At 45.8% G+C, this 17,524-nt stretch overlaps 1 protein-coding gene across 14 annotated transcripts in view; it reads right to left on the bottom strand.

Moving 5' to 3' along the window:
- The window catches only part of LOC129861971 (pleckstrin homology domain-containing family A member 5-like), a 260,961-nt gene that overhangs the window by 55,395 nt on the left and 188,042 nt on the right, over positions 1 to 17,524 (bottom strand). For 9 of the 14 annotated variants that reach the window (XM_055933206.1, XM_055933212.1, XM_055933207.1 and 6 more), the window contains 6 exons: positions 13,843 to 14,188; positions 11,832 to 12,046; positions 5,729 to 5,992; positions 5,229 to 5,487; positions 4,893 to 4,976; positions 3,211 to 3,333 (listed from right to left, as the gene is read on the bottom strand). In XM_055933206.1, coding sequence (XP_055789181.1) covers positions 3,211 to 3,333; positions 4,893 to 4,976; positions 5,229 to 5,487; positions 5,729 to 5,992; positions 11,832 to 12,046; positions 13,843 to 14,188 — 1,291 coding nt within the window. The remainder of the gene's footprint in view (positions 1 to 3,210; positions 3,334 to 4,892; positions 4,977 to 5,228; positions 5,488 to 5,728; positions 5,993 to 11,831; positions 12,047 to 13,842; positions 14,189 to 17,524) is intronic. The other 5 variants (XM_055933209.1, XM_055933211.1, XM_055933219.1 and 2 more) reach the window with 2 other exon arrangements.

Below are 17,524 nucleotides of genomic sequence, written 5' to 3'. Positions count from 1 at the left end.
TGACAACAGACCCTACCGTACCCTAGTTATTGATGAGACAACAGGCCCTACCGTACCCTAGTTATTGAGGAGACAACAGGCCCTACCGTACCCTAGTTATTGAGGATACAACAGGCCCTACCGTACCCTAGTTATTGATGACAACAGGTCCTACCGTACGCTAGTTATTGATGAGACAACAGACCCTACCGTACCCTAGTTATTGATGACAACAGGTCCTACCGTACCCTAGTTATTGATGAGACAACAGGCCCTACCGTACCCTAGTTATTGATGACAACAGGTCCTACCGTACCCTAGTTATTGATGAGACAACAGGCCCTACCGTACCCTAGTTATTGATGACAACAGGTCCTACCGTACCCTAGTTATTGATGACAACAGGTCCTACCGTACCCTAGTTATTGATGAGACAACAGGCCCTACCGTACCCTAGTTATTGAGGAGACAACAGGCCCTACCGTACCCTAGTTATTGATGACAACAGGTCCTACCGTACCCTAGTTATTGATGAGACAACAGGCCCTACCGTACCCTAGTTATTGATGACAACAGGTCCTACCGTACCCTAGTTATTGATGAGACAACAGACCCTACCGTACCCTAGTTATTGATGAGACAACAGGCCCTACCGTACCCTAGTTATTGAGGAGACAACAGGCCCTACCGTACCCTAGTTATTGATGAGACAACAGACCCTACCGTACCCTAGTTATTGATGACAACAGGTCCAACCGTACCCTAGTTATTGATGACATCAGGCCCTACCGTACCCTAGTTATTGATGACAACAGGTCCTACCGTACCCTAGTTATTGAGGAGACAACAGGCCCTACCGTACCCTAGTTATTGAGGAGACAACAGGCCCTACCGTACCCTAGTTATTGAGGAGACAACAGGCCCTACCGTACCCTAGTTATTGATGAGACAACAGGCCCTACCGTACCCTAGTTATTGAGGAGACAACAGGCCCTACCGTACCCTAGTTATTGATGAGACAACAGGCTCTACCGTACCCTAGTTATTGATGAGACAACAGACTCTACCGTACCCTAGTTATTGATGAGACAACAGGCCCTACCGTACCCTAGTTATTGATGAGACAACAGACCCTACCGTACCCTAGTTATTGATGAGACAACAGGCCCTACCGTACCCTAGTTATTGATGAGACAAAAGGCCCTACCGTACCCTAGTTATTGATGAGACAACAGGCCCTACCGTACCCTAGTTATTGATGAGACAACAGACTCTACCGTACCCTAGTTATTGATGAGACAACAGACCCTACCGTACCCTAGTTATTGATGACAACAGACCCTACCGTACCCTAGTTATTGATGAGACAACAGACCCTACCGTACCCTAGTTATTGATGACAACAGGTCCTACCGTACCCTAGTTATTGATGAGACAACAGGCCCTACCGTACCCTAGTTATTGATGAGACAACAGACCCTACCGTACCCTAGTTATTGATGAGACAACAGACCCTACCGTACCCTAGTTATTGATGAAACAACAGGCCCTACCGTACCCTAGTTATTGATGAGACAACAGGCCCTACCGTACCCTAGTTATTGATGACAACAGACCCTACCGTACCCTAGTTATTGATGAGACAACAGACCCTACCGTACCCTAGTTATTGAGGAGACAACAGGCCCTACCGTACCCTAGTTATTGATGACAACAGACCCTACCGTACCCTAGTTATTGATGAGACAACAGACCCTACCGTACCCTAGTTATTGATGACAACAGGTCCTACCGTACCCTAGTTATTGATGAGACAACAGGCCCTACCGTACCCTAGTTATTGATGAGACAACAGACCCTACCGTACCCTAGTTATTGATGAGACAACAGACCCTACCGTACCCTAGTTATTGATGAGACAACAGGCCCTACCGTACCCTAGTTATTGATGACAACAGGTCCTACCGTACCCTAGTTATTGATGAAACAACAGGCCCTACCGTACCCTAGTTATTGATGAGACAACAGGCCCTACCGTACCCTAGTTATTGATGACAACAGACCCTACCGTACCCTAGTTATTGATGAGACAACAGACCCTACTGTACCCTAGTTATTGAGGAGACAACAGGCCCTACCGTACCCTAGTTATTGATGACAACATACCCTACCGTACCCTAGTTATTGATGAGACAACAGGCCCTACCGTACCCTAGTTATTGATGAGACAACAGGCCCTACCGTACCCTAGTTATTGAGGAGACAACAGGCCCTACCGTACCCTAGTTATTGATGACACAACAGACCCTACCGTACCCTAGTTATTGATGACAACAGACTCTACCGTACCCTAGTTATTGATGACAACAGATCCTACCGTACCCTAGTTATTGATGACAACAGATCCTACCGTACCCTAGTTATTGATGAGACAACAGACCCTACCGTACCCTAGTTATTGATGAGACAACAGGCCCTACCGTACCCTAGTTATTGATGAGACAACAGACCCTACCGTACCCTAGTTATTGATGAGACAACAGGCCCTACCGTACCCTAGTTATTGATGACAACAGACCCTACCGTACCCTAGTTATTGATGAGACAACAGGCCCTACCCGGTCCTAACCCGGGCTCGGGTCAGGTAGCAGAACTGTAGCGTAGATGGAGGACAGAAAACATCATTGAGTTTTAACATTATTCATGCGGGAGTGTTTCTATTAAAGCCTTCAACACTTATAAACCATTCCCCATTTCAAGTGTGTGTGCCCTACATTACTCAAATCCTTGTCTGACATCTACAATGACCCAGCCAGTTAAAACCATTTCCCATTTCAAGTGTGTGTGCCCTACATCACTCAAATCCTTGTCTGACATCTACAATGACCCAGCCAGTTAAGCCTGCTTAGCTGTCCCACACATTAAGATCACCAAGGAGTTGGGAGTTTCTCATTTTCCGGAGCAACATCTGTTCACTTTCTTTTTAGGAAGTAAGCTAGTACATCCACAGTTGTGTTTCTGTCCTACACTACCACAATAAACAACAAAGTCATCACTGAATATGTCAGCAACAATGATTCAAGGGTTAACAGTTCAAACAGAGAAATGACCCCCCCCCCCCCCCCCCCACCCAACAAAATGATGAATGACGCAAGTGGATGGAGAGTTGAAGACGGAGGCATGGCACACGACTAGGCGACAAGACACAGCAGCGACCCCAGTGGCCCTGACCTTTGGGTTGTGGCCACCATCGAGGTTTAGTTGCATAAGCTGTGCTACAGTGTGCTCCCGGACGCTGTTTAGATCGGCCTGCTCCCGACGAAGCTTTATCAGCAGCAAGGTTAGCTCCTCAGGCTGCAGGGGGAAGGAGGGGCAGAGGGATAACCGGAGAGGAGGAGAGAGGAGGACAGGTGTAAGCAGAGAGAAGAAGAGAGGAGGAGAACTCAGAGGGACAGGAGACACAGCCAGGCAGGACCAGGGCAAGATGACAGGTAAAGGGGGCAGGGGGGGGGGGCAACAAGGAGCAGAGGAGAGGAAGGATAGGTCAGGGGTCAGGAGAGCATGGGACAAAGGGACACAACGGAAGACAGGAAGGGGGTATAGAGGAGGCAGAGGGAGAAGAAGTCGGGACCGAAAGAGAAGGGAACAGGTCAGAGAAACACGACAGACACACAGTAGGAGGACAGACAGGAGGACAGGTTAGGACCACAGTATAGACAGGAGACAGTAGGAGGACAGACAGGAGGACAGGTTAGGACCACAGTATAGACAGGAGGACAGGTTAGGACCACAGTATAGACAGGAGACAGTAGGAGGACAGACAGGAGGACAGGTTAGGACCACAGTATAGACAGGAGACAGTAGGAGGACAGACAGGAGACAGTAGGAGGACAGACAGGAGGACAGGTTAGGACCACAGTATAGACAGGAGACAGTAGGAGGACAGACAGGAGACAGTAGGAGGACAGACAGGAGGACAGGTTAGGACCACAGTATAGACAGGAGACAGTAGGAGGACAGACAGGAGACAGTAGGAGGACAGACAGGAGACAGTAGGACAGACAGGAGGACAGTAGAAGGACAGGCGGGAGACAGTAGGAGGACAGACAGGAGACAGTAGGAGGACAGACGGGAGACAGTAGGAGGACAGACAGGAGACAGTAGAAGGACAGACAGGAGACAGTAAGAGGACAGACAGGAGACAATAGAAGGACAGACAGGAGGACAGGTTAGGACCACAGTATAGACAGTAGGAGGACAGACAGGAGACAGTAGGAGGACACTGCACACCAGCAGAGTAGGTGCAGAGTGGAAGGTCCCTGTAACACATCCACCGTGCCACACTAAGTCACCATGTACCCAAAATGGCGTGTGTAAAGAAATGACAGACCACGCAGCTATGGCTCAGGGAGCTGTGAACAACAGGGCTGATGGAGCAAGTGTTAAGAGAGGCAATAGGAGTAAACACAAGTTAAACCACACCAGTTGGAACACTGATCTGAGTCCTGTCTAAACATGCCTCTACAACAGTTCTCTGCTTGGAAGAGAAAGACAGGGGAGTGATTACAACATGTATTGTCTTTGGAATTAGCCCTATTAGACCAGAATGGAAAAGTCAACAGTCTTTAACTGAAATTCCAGAGTGGTATTAATAGCCTAGATTTAACAGAAGTGAACCTGACAGTGTATCGAGGCCAAGGGCAGGGTACAGTAGGCCAGATCAGGGGAAGGAAGGAGTAGAGGGGGGGGGGAGAGGAGAGAGAGAGGTGGGGAGAGGGGGAGAGAGAGGGGGGAGGGGAGAGAGAGAGCACGGACGAGGGGAGAGAGGGGAGAGAGAGAGCATAGACGAAGGGGGAGAGAGGGGGGATGGGGAGAGGGGAAAGAGAGAGAGAGGGAGAGAGAGGTGAACTAACCGTTTTTCCTTGCAGAGACTGGGCAGTGATGGTCTGAACAGGGATCCCTGCTGGCATGGACCTCCTGTCAGGCGGGTAGGCATACTGTAGGACACAGAGAGAGATGATCCTGTTGGGAAAGCTGAGGAAGGTATTTGTGTGCCATGTTAAACAAGAGGTTCCTGTACTCCTTTCTAGAGAGTGAGCCGTGGGACAAAAAAAAAGATCATTCTGGAAGCCTCTGACCCACAGACCCCACTTTGAGCGACCCACTATTCTTGATTTTGTAATGCTCAACCACTGAAAACAAGGCACTACAAAATGTCTTCATGAGGATGTACGAGGAGGTTGGACTACCTGGTTGAGATGTGGAGTCCTGTGTCTTCTGTCTATAGTAACATCCCCCCGGTACACAGGGAAGGCCACCTCAGACCTACTGGAGCTGGGGTTGTAGGAGAAGTGGAGGGGCGAGTAGCCCCCGTACATAGACAAGGACCCATGGGACGGTGAGGGGGGGATGGAGTGGTGACCCTGGTGAGCCTGGTGCTCAGACAGGTTGATCATGGTCTTGGGGCTGGGCAGGGTCCCGTACGGTCTGGGAGTGGACGACATGGGCCTGGTGAGGAGGACGGAGATGGTTCGACCTGGGTTTAAATACGACTTGAAATATTGTCAAAATACTTCAGCTATGTATTAAGCTTGCCTGTTGCAATCGACCAATAGAAACGTTTTTAAAAGTATAAACTCTACCCTAACTGGCAGTCCCAAGCGGGATAAAGCAAAACTTCAAAATCAAATCCCATAAATGGTAAAAAAAAAAAAAAATGGATCACTTTCCAAATAGAACACAGACATACCGTGTGGGCGTATAGGCCTGCCTCTGCTGCCACTCATACAGCTGCCACATAGTGTCATCCCTCATGGAGCGTCTCTTGTCTGCAGAGGACAGCCCCAGCCCCATGGCCTGATCATACATGGAGGGGGACATGCTGCAGATACTGTCCGGCCGAGCCATGCTGTTCCTGGGTAAGGTACGGTAGCCCGGGTCCCCGTAGTAGGGCATGGCTGGAGGGGCTCGGTGGCTGGGCATGTTCCTGGGCAGTGTCTGGTACGACATGATACTGAAGGACGGAGAGAAAGAGAAGAGGTTGAAATATGTGATTAAAACAACATATAAGAAAAACCAGGAAATAGGGAATATTGGTTTGGGCTGTAGGTCAATTTCAACGAGCATTAAAGGATGATGAAAAAACCCTGGATGGAGCATTATGAGGAGTTACATGTTCTTCTGCATCCTCTGTCTCTGTCAAACTCATTAGGAACCAACTTACAGCCAGAGGAATTGAATGGGGGGGGGGAATCTAACAGACTGCCCACATCACAGTCAGACATCAAATGGGGGAGGGGGGGGGGGGGATTAATCTAACAGACTGCCCACATCACAGTCAGACATCAGAGGGCAGTGGAGGGGGGGGGGGGGGGGGTTAATCTAACAGACTGCCCACATCACAGTCTGACATCAAATGGCAGTGGTGGGGGGGGGGGGGGGGGGGGGGGGGGGGGGTAATCTAACAGACTGCCCACATCACAGTCAGACATCAGATGGCAGTGGTGGAGGTGGGGGGGGGGGGGGTTAATCTAACAGACTGTTCACATCACAGTCAGACATCAGATGGCAGTGGGGGGGGGGGGGGGGGGGGGGGGGGGGGGGTTAATCTAACAGACTGCCCACATCACAGTCAGTTTATCAAATGGCAGTGGGGGGGGGGGGGGGGTTAATCTAACAGACTGACCACATCACAGTCAGACATCAAATGGCAGTGGGGGGGGGTTAATCTAACAGACTGCCCACATCATAGTCAGACATCAAATGGTAGTGAAATTATTTTCCTGGAGGGTAACACAGTCGGTTATAGACCCATTCTCCATGCTGAACTTCAGAGGATATTTTTAGCCTGACCTTGTGGTGAGAGAGTTCATTAGATGCTATGACCCATTAGCCTGCTAACGTGAATACTTTGTCAGCTGCCAGATGTATGAGTGTAACAGATATGATTAAACACACCACGGTGTGTGAATCGGTTGAATGCGAACCACGTGTGTCTCTTTGTGCATCTCTCTCTCTCACACACACACACACACTCACATACTTGACAGAAAGAGAGAGAAGCAACAGCCCTTTAGGGGAAAAATCAGATTATTCTCCACCGACAAGGTTGTGATTCTGAACAGATCCACATTCGCAGCAGCATCAGAGTCAGACAGAGTCAGTGCAGAGTCAGACAGAGAGCAGCCAAGTAACTTCACTTACAGAATAACAGACTGTAGACAACAAACTGAACACAGAGGAAATTGAGCATCATGCAAGACGACATTGGTATAACGCGACGACTACGGTGGAGCGGGGAGGACATTTTATGCCCAACAATGATAAACATAGTGTTTTAGCTGGAGAAAACAACAAGGAACAAACAACAACAAGAAATATATGAGGAATTCAGTCAGGCTTTTTCTTCAATTTGGTGCCTAATGAACACAACCCTGATGCCTGATGAGCAGTCAATCGTCTCTCTGTCAGCCGTTTCTCTGTCAGCCGTCTCTCTGTCAGCCGTCTCTCTGTCAGCCGTCTCTCTGTCAGCCGTCTCTCTGTCAGCCGTCTCTCTGTCAGCCGTCTCTCTCTGTCAGCCGTCTCTCTCTGTCAGCCGTCTCTCTCTGTCAGCCGTCTCTCTCTGTCAGCCGTCTCTCTGTCAGCCGTCTCTCTGTCAGTCGTTTCTCTCTGTCAGTCGTTTCTCTCTGTCAGTCGTTTCTCTCTGTCAGTCGTTTCTCTCTGTCAGTCGTTTCTCTCTGTCAGTCGTTTCTCTCTGTCAGTCGTTTCTCTCTGTCAGTCGTTTCTCTCTGTCAGCCGTTTCTCTCTGTCAGCCGTCTCTCTGTCAGCCGTCTCTCTGTCAGCCGTCTCTCTGTCAGCCGTCTCTCTGTCAGCCGTCTCTCTGTCAGCCGTCTCTCTGTCAGCCGTTTCTCTCTGTCAGTCGTTTCTCTCTGTCAGTCGTTTCTCTCTGTCAGTCGTTTCTCTCTGTCAGTCGTTTCTCTCTGTCAGTCGTCTCTCTGTCAGCCGTCTCTCTGTCAGCCGTCTCTCTGTCAGTCGTCTCTCTGTCAGTCGTCTCTCTGTCAGTCGTCTCTCTGTCAGTCGTTTCTCTCTGTCAGTCGTCTCTCTCTGTCAGTCGTCTCTCTGTCAGTCGTTTCTCTGTCAGTCGTTTCTCTGTCAGTCGTTTCTCTGTCAGTCGTTTCTCTGTCAGTCGTTTCTCTGTCAGTCGTTTCTCTGTCAGTCGTCTCTCTGTCAGTCGTCTCTCTGTCAGTCGTTTCTCTGTCAGTCGTCTCTCTGTCAGTCGTCTCTCTGTCAGTCGTCTCTCTGTCAGTCGTCTCTCTGTCAGTCGTCTCTCTGTCAGTCGTCTCTCTGTCAGTCGTTTCTCTGTCAGTCGTTTCTCTGTCAGTCGTTTCTCTGTCAGTCGTCTCTCTGTCAGTCGTCTCTCTGTCAGTCGTCTCTCTGTCAGTCGTCTCTCTGTCAGTCGTCTCTCTGTCAGTCGTTTCTCTGTCAGTCGTTTCTCTGTCAGTCGTCTCTCTGTCAGTCGTTTCTCTGTACTGCCTTTGTTTACCTCAGCAGCTCTGTGGTTTTACGGCATCCATTAATGTCTTCACTGGTTCTGTTTGGCTTGGAGGAAGCCTTGCTCACTGATTTTGGCGGCACAATTACATGCAAAAGCATAGATGAACTCACGATTACAGATCGGCCCTTTCGACTGCTGCGGGGTCTTAGGGTTAAAGTAGTTACTGTTGGTCTACATTTTAGTCTTGTGGCAATAAAAGTAAGCTATTATGAGCAAGAGTTGCCAATGAGGTTTGAGCTTTCTCAACTTTAAATTGCAGTGTTTTGGAAAAATAAAAAGTTTATTCAGAGATTTATAGAGTCTTCTGCTGTTGAACTGTGCTTAATGCACTCGGTATGGTAGCAGGTTAATGATGAGAGAGAGAAACAGGACAGGTACAGTAGCAGGTTAATGATGAGAGAAACAGGACAGGTACAGTAGCAGGTTAATGATGAGAGAAACAGGACAGGTACAGTAGCAGGTTAATGATGAGAGAGAGAAACAGGACAGGTACGGTAGCAGGTTAATGATGAGAGAAACAGGACAGGTACAGTAGCAGGTTAATGATGAGAGAGAGAAACAGGACAGGTACAGTAGCAGGTTAATGATGAGAGAGAGAAACAGGACAGGTACGGTAGCAGGTTAATGATGAGAGAGAGAAACAGGACAGGTACAGTAGCAGATTAATGATGAGAGAAACAGGACAGGTACAGTAGCAGGTTAATGATGAGAGAGAGAAACAGGACAGGTACAGTAGCAGGTTAATGATGAGAGAAACAGGACAGGTACAGTAGCAGGTTAATGATGAGAGAAACAGGACAGGTACAGTAGCAGGTTAATGATGAGAGAGAGAAACAGGACAGGTACAGTAGCAGGTTAATGATGAGAGAAACAGGACAGGTACAGTAGCAGGTTAATGATGAGAGAGAGAAACAGGACAGGTACAGTAGCAGGTTAATGATGAGAGAAACAGGACAGGTACAGTAGCAGGTTAATGATGAGAGAAACAGGACAGGTACAGTAGCAGGTTAATGATGAGAGAAACAGGACAGGTACAGTAGCAGGTTAATGATGAGAGAGAGAAACAGGACAGGTACAGTAGCAGGTTAATGATGAGAGAAACAGGACAGGTACAGTAGCAGGTTAATGATGAGAGAGAGAAACAGGATCCCGGCTGACTGGCTTTAAACACACACAAACCCCCTGCGGTCTGTCTATAGATGCTGTGGTGTGATTCATCATTTCTAACAATGGGCCAAGACAGGTTCACTTCCCTCTCTCCCTCTCCTGTCAGAGGATGCAGGCTAACAGAAGAAGAATACATTATTGATCAAATACAATATATCACTGGACTCAGAGCAGACTCTAATACAATACATCACTGGACTCAGAACAGACTCTAATACAATACATCACTGGACTCAGATCAGACTCTAATACAATACATCAATGGACTCAGATCAGACTCATACAATACATCACTGGACTCAGATCAGACTCATACAATACATCACTGGACTCAGAGCAGACTCATACAATACATCACTGGACTCAGAGCAGACTCTAATACAATACATCACTGGACACAGATCAGACTAATACAATACATCACTGGACTCAGAGCAGACTCTAATACAATACATCACTGGACTCAGATCAGACTCTAATACAATACATCACTGGACTCAGATCAGACTCTAATACAATACATCACTGGACTCAGATCACTCATACAATACATCACTGGACTCAGATCAGACTCTAATACAATACATCACTGGACTCAGAGCAGACTCTAATACAATACATCACTGGACTCAGAGCAGACTAATACAATACATCACTGGACTCAGAGCAGACTCTAATACAATACATCACTGGACTCAGAGCAGACTCTAATACAATACATCACTGGACTCAGATCAGACTCTAATACAATACATCACTGGACTCAGAGCAGACTCTAACACAATACATCACTGGACTCAGATCAGACTCATACAATACATCACTGGACTCAGATCAGACTCATACAATACATCACTGGACTCAGAGCAGACTCTAATACAATACATCACTGGACTCAGAGCAGACTCTAACACAATACATCACTGGACTCAGATCAGACTCATACAATACATCACTGGACTCAGATCAGACTCATACAATACATCACTGGACTCAGAGCAGACTCTAATACAATACATCACTGGACACAGATCAGACTAATACAATACATCACTGGACTCAGAGCAGACTCTAATACAATACATCACTGGACTCAGATCAGACTCTAATACAATACATCACTGGACTCAGATCAGACTCTAATACAATACATCACTGGACTCGGATCAGACTCTAATACAATACATCACTGGACTCAGATCAGACTCTAATACAATACATCACTGGACTCAGATCAGACTCATACAATACATCACTGGACTCAGATCAGACTCTAATACAATACATCACTGGACTCGGATCAGACTCTAATACAATACATCACTGGACTCAGAGCAGACTCTAATACAATACATCACTGGACTCAGAGCAGACTCTAATACAATACATCACTGGACTCAGAGCAGACTAATACAATACATCACTGGACTCAGAGCAGACTCTAATACAATACATCACTGGACTCAGAGCAGACTCTAATACAATACATCACTGGACTCAGAGCAGACTCTAATACAATACATCACTGGACTCAGAGCAGACTAATACAATACATCACTGGACTCAGATCAGACTCTAATACAATACATCACTGGACTCAGATCAGACTCATACAATACATCACTGGACTCAGAGCAGACTAATACAATACATCACTGGACTCAGAGCAGACTAATACAATACATCACTGGACTCAGATCAGACTCTAATACAATACATCACTGGACTCAGATCAGACTCTAACACAATACATCACTGGACTCAGAGCAGACTCTAATACAATACATCACTGGACTCAGAGCAGACTAATACAATACATCACTGGACTCAGAGCAGACTCTAATACAATACATCACTGGACTCAGAGCAGACTCTAATACAATACATCACTGGACTCAGAGCAGACTAATACAATACATCACTGGACTCAGAGCAGACTAATACAATACATCACTGGACTCAGAACAGACTAATACAATACATCACTGGACTGGGATATGGGATGAGAAAAGTCTCTAATCTTTCTGTCTCTAATATTTTGTTCCATCTAGGGAAAGAGTCAATATTTCACTATCTGGCAAGTCCAAAAACGTAAACCCCTCCCCCTCCATCCTCACACATCCACACCCACCTGTGTGTGTCATCTTCCTGGTTGCGTACTCTCTGCGTGCGTACCCACTGTTCCAGCTGCTGCATGGAGTTGGTCCTGGTCAGGGTTCTGGGTTCAGGCTCCCCGTGGGGGTACTGGGGGGTGGTGGGGGTCATGCTGCCCTGGATAGAGGGGGTCCGATGGGGCTGGGGGTTGGTCATCATCTCCCCTGGGCTCTGGTCTCCAGCACCGTTCAGCTAAAGTGAAACGATGACATTTTGAACTTTCATCAAATGGCAGAATGACAACATGTCTCTTTCTGGAATAACTGGTGTTACAGCTCCAATGTACAATTAACAAAGTCGCCACTAGTAATGATACATGTACTGTATATTACCATATGGTATACAGTACCTTCCATTGTGTTGTGTTACAGCGTGAATTTAAAATGTATTACCAATACAATAGTGGAATACATGGAATACATGGTTTAAATACATGGTCGACACACAATAGTGGAAGTATATGTTTATTGACATTTTTACAAATTAATAAAAAATGAAAAGCTGAAATGTCTTGAGTCAATAAGTATTCAACCCCTTTGTTATGGAAACGCCTAAATAAGTTCAGGAGTTAAAATGTACTTAACAAGTCACATAATAAGTTGCATGGACTCACTCTGTGTGCAATATTAGTGTTTAACATGACTCACAAAAAATGGCACCTATTGGTAGATGGGTAAAAATGATTAATTACACTTCAGATGGTGTATCAATACACCCAGTCATTACAAAGATACAAGCGTCCTTCTTAACTCAGTTGCCAGAGAGGAAGGAAACCGCTCAGGGATTTCACAATGCGGCCAATGGTGACTTTAAAACAGGTACATCGTTTAATGGCTGTGATAAGATAAACCTGAGGATGGATCAACAGCATTGTAGTTAGTCCACAATAATTGACCCTAATTGACAGTGTAAAGTAGGTAGCCTGTACAGAATAAAAATATTCCAAAACATGCATCCTGTTTGCAACAAGGCACTAAAGTAAAACTGCAAAAAATGTGGCAAAGAAATTAACTTTATGTCCTGAATACAAAGCGTTATGTTTCGCAAATACAACACATCACTGAGTACCACTCTTCATATTTTCAAGCATGGTGGTGACTGCATCATGTTATGGGTATGCTTGTCATCGGCAAAGACTAAGGAGTTTTTTTGGGATAAAAATAAATGGAATAGAACTAAGCACAGGCAAAATCCTAGCGGAAAACCTGGTTCAGTCTGCAATCCAACAGAAACTGGAAGATAAAATCACCTTTCAGCAGGACAATAACCTAAAACACAAGGCCATATATACACTGGAGTTGCTTACCAATACGACATTGTATGTTCCTGAGTGGCGTAGTTACAGTTTTGATTTAAATATCTATGGCAAGACTTGAAAATGGCCGTCTAGCAATGATCAACAACCAACTTGATGGAGCTTGAAGATTTTAAAAATAATAATGTGCAAATATTGTAATATCTGTATTCACTGTCAAAGATGATTCTAACATGTATTGATTAGGGGTGTGAATACTTATGTAAATGAGGTACTGTATTTCTGTATTTAATTTTCAATAAATTAGCAAATAAATGTGTTTTCACTATCATTATGGGGTATTGTGATGTCATTATGGGGTATTGTGATGTCATTATGGGGTATTGTGATGTCATTATGGGGTATTGTGATGTCATTATGGGGTATTGTGATGTCATTATGGGGTACTGTGATGTCATTATGGGGTATTGTGTGTAGATAGGTGAGAGAAGAAAAGCTATTTAATCCATTTTGAATTCAAGCTTTAACACAACAAATTGTTGAATAAATCAAAGGGTGTGAATACTTCCTGAAGGCATTGTACCATAAAAGGAAACAAACGGACAGTCATGATCACTATCCTAGAGTAAATACCAGGGTCAGTCTCAGCTTAGCTGTTCATTTAACACTGTTGTTAGGTAGGGTATGGCTGACTTTGAGCTTGTGCTCTGTTCTCATATTTGTTTGTGTTTACCTGTGGGGCTCTGTAGGGCCCGTCTGGTGTGGTGTCAGCAGGTACAGCAGAAGCCTGATCTGGTTCTAGTTTGATGCTGTTGATCTTAGTGAGCGGCCGGTCCCTCTCCGCCCCTTCCTTCTGAAACCCGTAGCGCTCTGCGTCACGCTGTTTCCTGTCCTCCTCCTCCTCGGCAGTGACGGCGGTTGCCGTGGTTATGGCGGCGACGGTGTGATGTTCGCTGTCGACCTCGGTCCGGTTCCGCTCGTTGTTCTGGATCTCTGGTCGGGTTAGAACCGGTCTGTGGTTCTGGGTAACATGGTTACTGACATCCTGAGGACCGCACTGTTCCACTTTGAGCGACCTGCTGGAGAGGAGGAGGGAGAGATGAAAAGGAGGAGGCAAGGGGAGGAAGGAAGGATGAAAGAAAACAACAGGAGAGCCAAGTCAGAGATACAAGATACATTTAAAAACAATTAAGACATCAGACAGGAGAGACAGAGAGATAAAGAGGGAGAGAGACAGAGGGAGGGAGAGAGACAGAGAGAGACAGAGAGAGAGAAAGAGAGACAGACAGACAGACAGACAGACAGACAGACAGACAGACATAGACAGAGAGACAGAGAGAGACAGAGACAGAGAGAAAGAGACAGACAGAGAGAGAGAGACAGACAGAGAGAGAGAGACAGACAGAGACAGAGAGAGAGAGAGGCAGACAGAGAGAGAGAGAGAGAGAGAGAGAGAGAGACAGAGAGAGATAGAGAGAGAGACAGAGAGAGATAGAGAGAGAGACAGACAGAGACAGTGAGAGAGAGAGAGAGAGAGACAGACAGAGACAGTGAGAGAGAGAGGCAGACAGTGAGAGAGAGAGGCAGACAGAGAGAGAGAGAGAGAGAGAGAGAGACAGAGAGAGAGAGAAAGAGAGACAGAGACAGAGACAGAGAGAGACAGAGACAGAGAGAGGCAGACAGAGAGAGAGAGAGAGACAGGGCAACACTTCACATAGAGTTGTAATAACTACATCAGACCAGGCTGATATAAGGCACCAGGGAAACTAGTCACAATGTTTTCACAGATACCATGATTAAATCCTTTCATTTTCCCAGTCAGAATATACCATACAGAACGTGACCCAGCGGACACTGCTGTAATAATAATATAGTATGGGGGCAGCAGCTCTCAAACAAATAATACAGTATTTTACAATACCAGTACTTTATCAAGGCTGGTTTGAGCTTGCCTGGCTTAATAGACCAAGAGAATAGTCACAAAAGTGCAAACCACACCCATCTGGCACACCAAGCAGTCTGTCTCTGACACTCAGTCCTACTTTTCTACTAGTATAGCTGCAGGGAAAGTGATCCCGGTAGGGGCTAGTTGGGATACAGCTGCCGGGCCTAGTGCTGAGACAAGGGAAACCAGAGAAGTCCAATCAACTATTGGCTCTGACTATCTGACTCCAGTCCAGACGGACAATCCCTGAAGGTACCGCTCAGACCTGCTGGCAACCCCTCACTGATCTCTCTGGGGTCACACACACACACAGACACCATATCTGTTCAACAGGTAGGTGCCGTAATGGATATCATTGGTCCTTGGCCTTGAATGAGCTCAAGGTCAAATCAACTAAGACAACACATCGAGATCGAGAGAGAGTGAGATAGAGAAAGACCGAGACAAAGAGAGAGAGTGAGATAGAGAAAGACCGAGACAAAGAGAGAGAGAGTGAGATAGAGAAAGACCGAGACAAAGAGAGAGAGAGTGAGATAGAGAAAGACCGAGACAAAGAGAGAGAGAGTGAGATAGAGAAAGACCGAGACAAAGAGAGAGAGAGTGAGATAGAGAAAGACCGAGACAAAGAGAGAGAGTGGGATAGAGAAAGACCGAGACAAAGAGAGAGAGTGAGATAGAGAAAGACCGAAACAAAGAGAGAGAGTGAGATAGAGAGAGACCGAGACAAAGAGAGAGAGTGGGATAGAGAGAGACCGAGACAAAGAGAGAGAGTGAGATAGAGAAAGACCGAGACAAAGAGAGAGAGTGAGATAGAGAGAAACCGAGACAAAGAGAGAGAGTGAGTTAGAGAAAGACCGAGACAAAGAAGAGAGAGTGAGATAGAGAAAGACCGAGACAAAGAGAGAGAGTGAGATAGAGAGAGACCGAGACAAAGAGAGAGAGTGAGATAGAGAGAGACCGAGACAAAGAGAGAGAGTGTGAGATAGAGAAAGACCGAGACAAAGAGAGAGAGTGAGATAGAGAGAGACCGAGACAGAGAGAGAGTGGGATAGAGAGAGACCGAGACAAAGAGAGAGAGTGAGATAGAGAAAGACCGAGACAAAGAGAGAGAGTGAGATAGAGAAAGACCAAGACAAAGAGAGAGAGTGAGATAGAGAGAGACCGAGACAAAGAGAGAGAGTGTGAGATAGAGAAAGACCGAGACAAAGAGAGAGAGTGAGATAGAGAAAGACCGAGACAAAGAGAGAGAGTGTGAGATAGAGAAAGACCGAGACAAAGAGAGAGAGTGTGAGATAGAGAAAGACCGAGACAAAGAGAGAGAGTGAGATAGAGAAAGACCGAGACAAAGAGAGAGAGTGAGATAGAGAAAGACCGAGACAAAGAGAGAGAGTGAGATAGAGAAGAAGGAAAGAGAGACCAATCTGACACTGCTTGACAGCCTTTCCAGTTTCCACCCACAGGCCGTTGCCGTTAAATGGCAGTAGTCACACATAATGTCTTTCACAGCCCTCTGTCTGTCTGACTGTCTGTCTCTGCTCCAACTCTATAAAAGTCATATGGGGCCCTATGAAAACCGTGTCTGTATAACCTCATCAGGCATGTTTTTACTGCATTCCACACCACTGACTGGCTGATCAGGAGTATATTTAGCTGTGGGGCTCCATGAGAATGTTGTTTTGCTGTCTTCTGGGGGTTGTAAGACTGTATCCAACTACCCATCAGCTTTTAATAAAGAAAGACAAGGGAAAGGGTACAGGGAGTATGAAATAGGATGAGTATTTGTATTTAAATGAGATGAGTATTTAAATTAGATGAGTATTTGTATTTAAATTAGATGAGTATGTGTATTTAAATGAGATGAGTATTTGTATTTAAATGAGCTGAGGATGTGTATGTAAATGAGATGAGTATTTAAATGAGATGAGTATTTGTATTTAAATTAAACGAGTATGTGTATTTAAATGAGATGAGTATTTGTATTTAAATTAGATGAGTATGCGTATTTAAATGAGATGAGTACTTGTATTTAAATTAGATGAGTATGTGTATTTAAATGAGATGAGTACTTGTATTTAAATGAGCTGAGTATGTGTATGTAAATTAGATACGTATTTAAATGAGATGAGTATTTGTATGTAGATGAGACGAGTATTTATACGTAAATGAGAGGAGTATTCATATGTAAATGAGATGCGTATTTGTATTTAAAGGAGATATCTTTCTCTTGTCGTAAACAGTAAAAGACCAGAGAGCCTTTTGGCAGCAGCGTTGTTCCAGAGTCACCTGTTCATTTAGCTAACCAGATTAATTAGAAAACACACTGTTAAGTCCTCCTCTCTGTTCGTCATGTAGACACACACACACACAGACACACACGCACAGACGCTGCTCACCCGTGTAGCGAAGGCAGGCTGCCAGGTGACTTATTTCGCTCTAATTCCCCCTCCCCAACATGACGCATCTATCGCAC

The sequence above is a fragment of the Salvelinus fontinalis genome, chromosome 9 (genome assembly GCF_029448725.1).
Source record: "Salvelinus fontinalis isolate EN_2023a chromosome 9, ASM2944872v1, whole genome shotgun sequence".
Taxonomy (NCBI): Eukaryota; Metazoa; Chordata; class Actinopteri; order Salmoniformes; family Salmonidae; genus Salvelinus; species Salvelinus fontinalis.
This window is presented reverse-complemented; position numbering and strand designations above follow the sequence as displayed.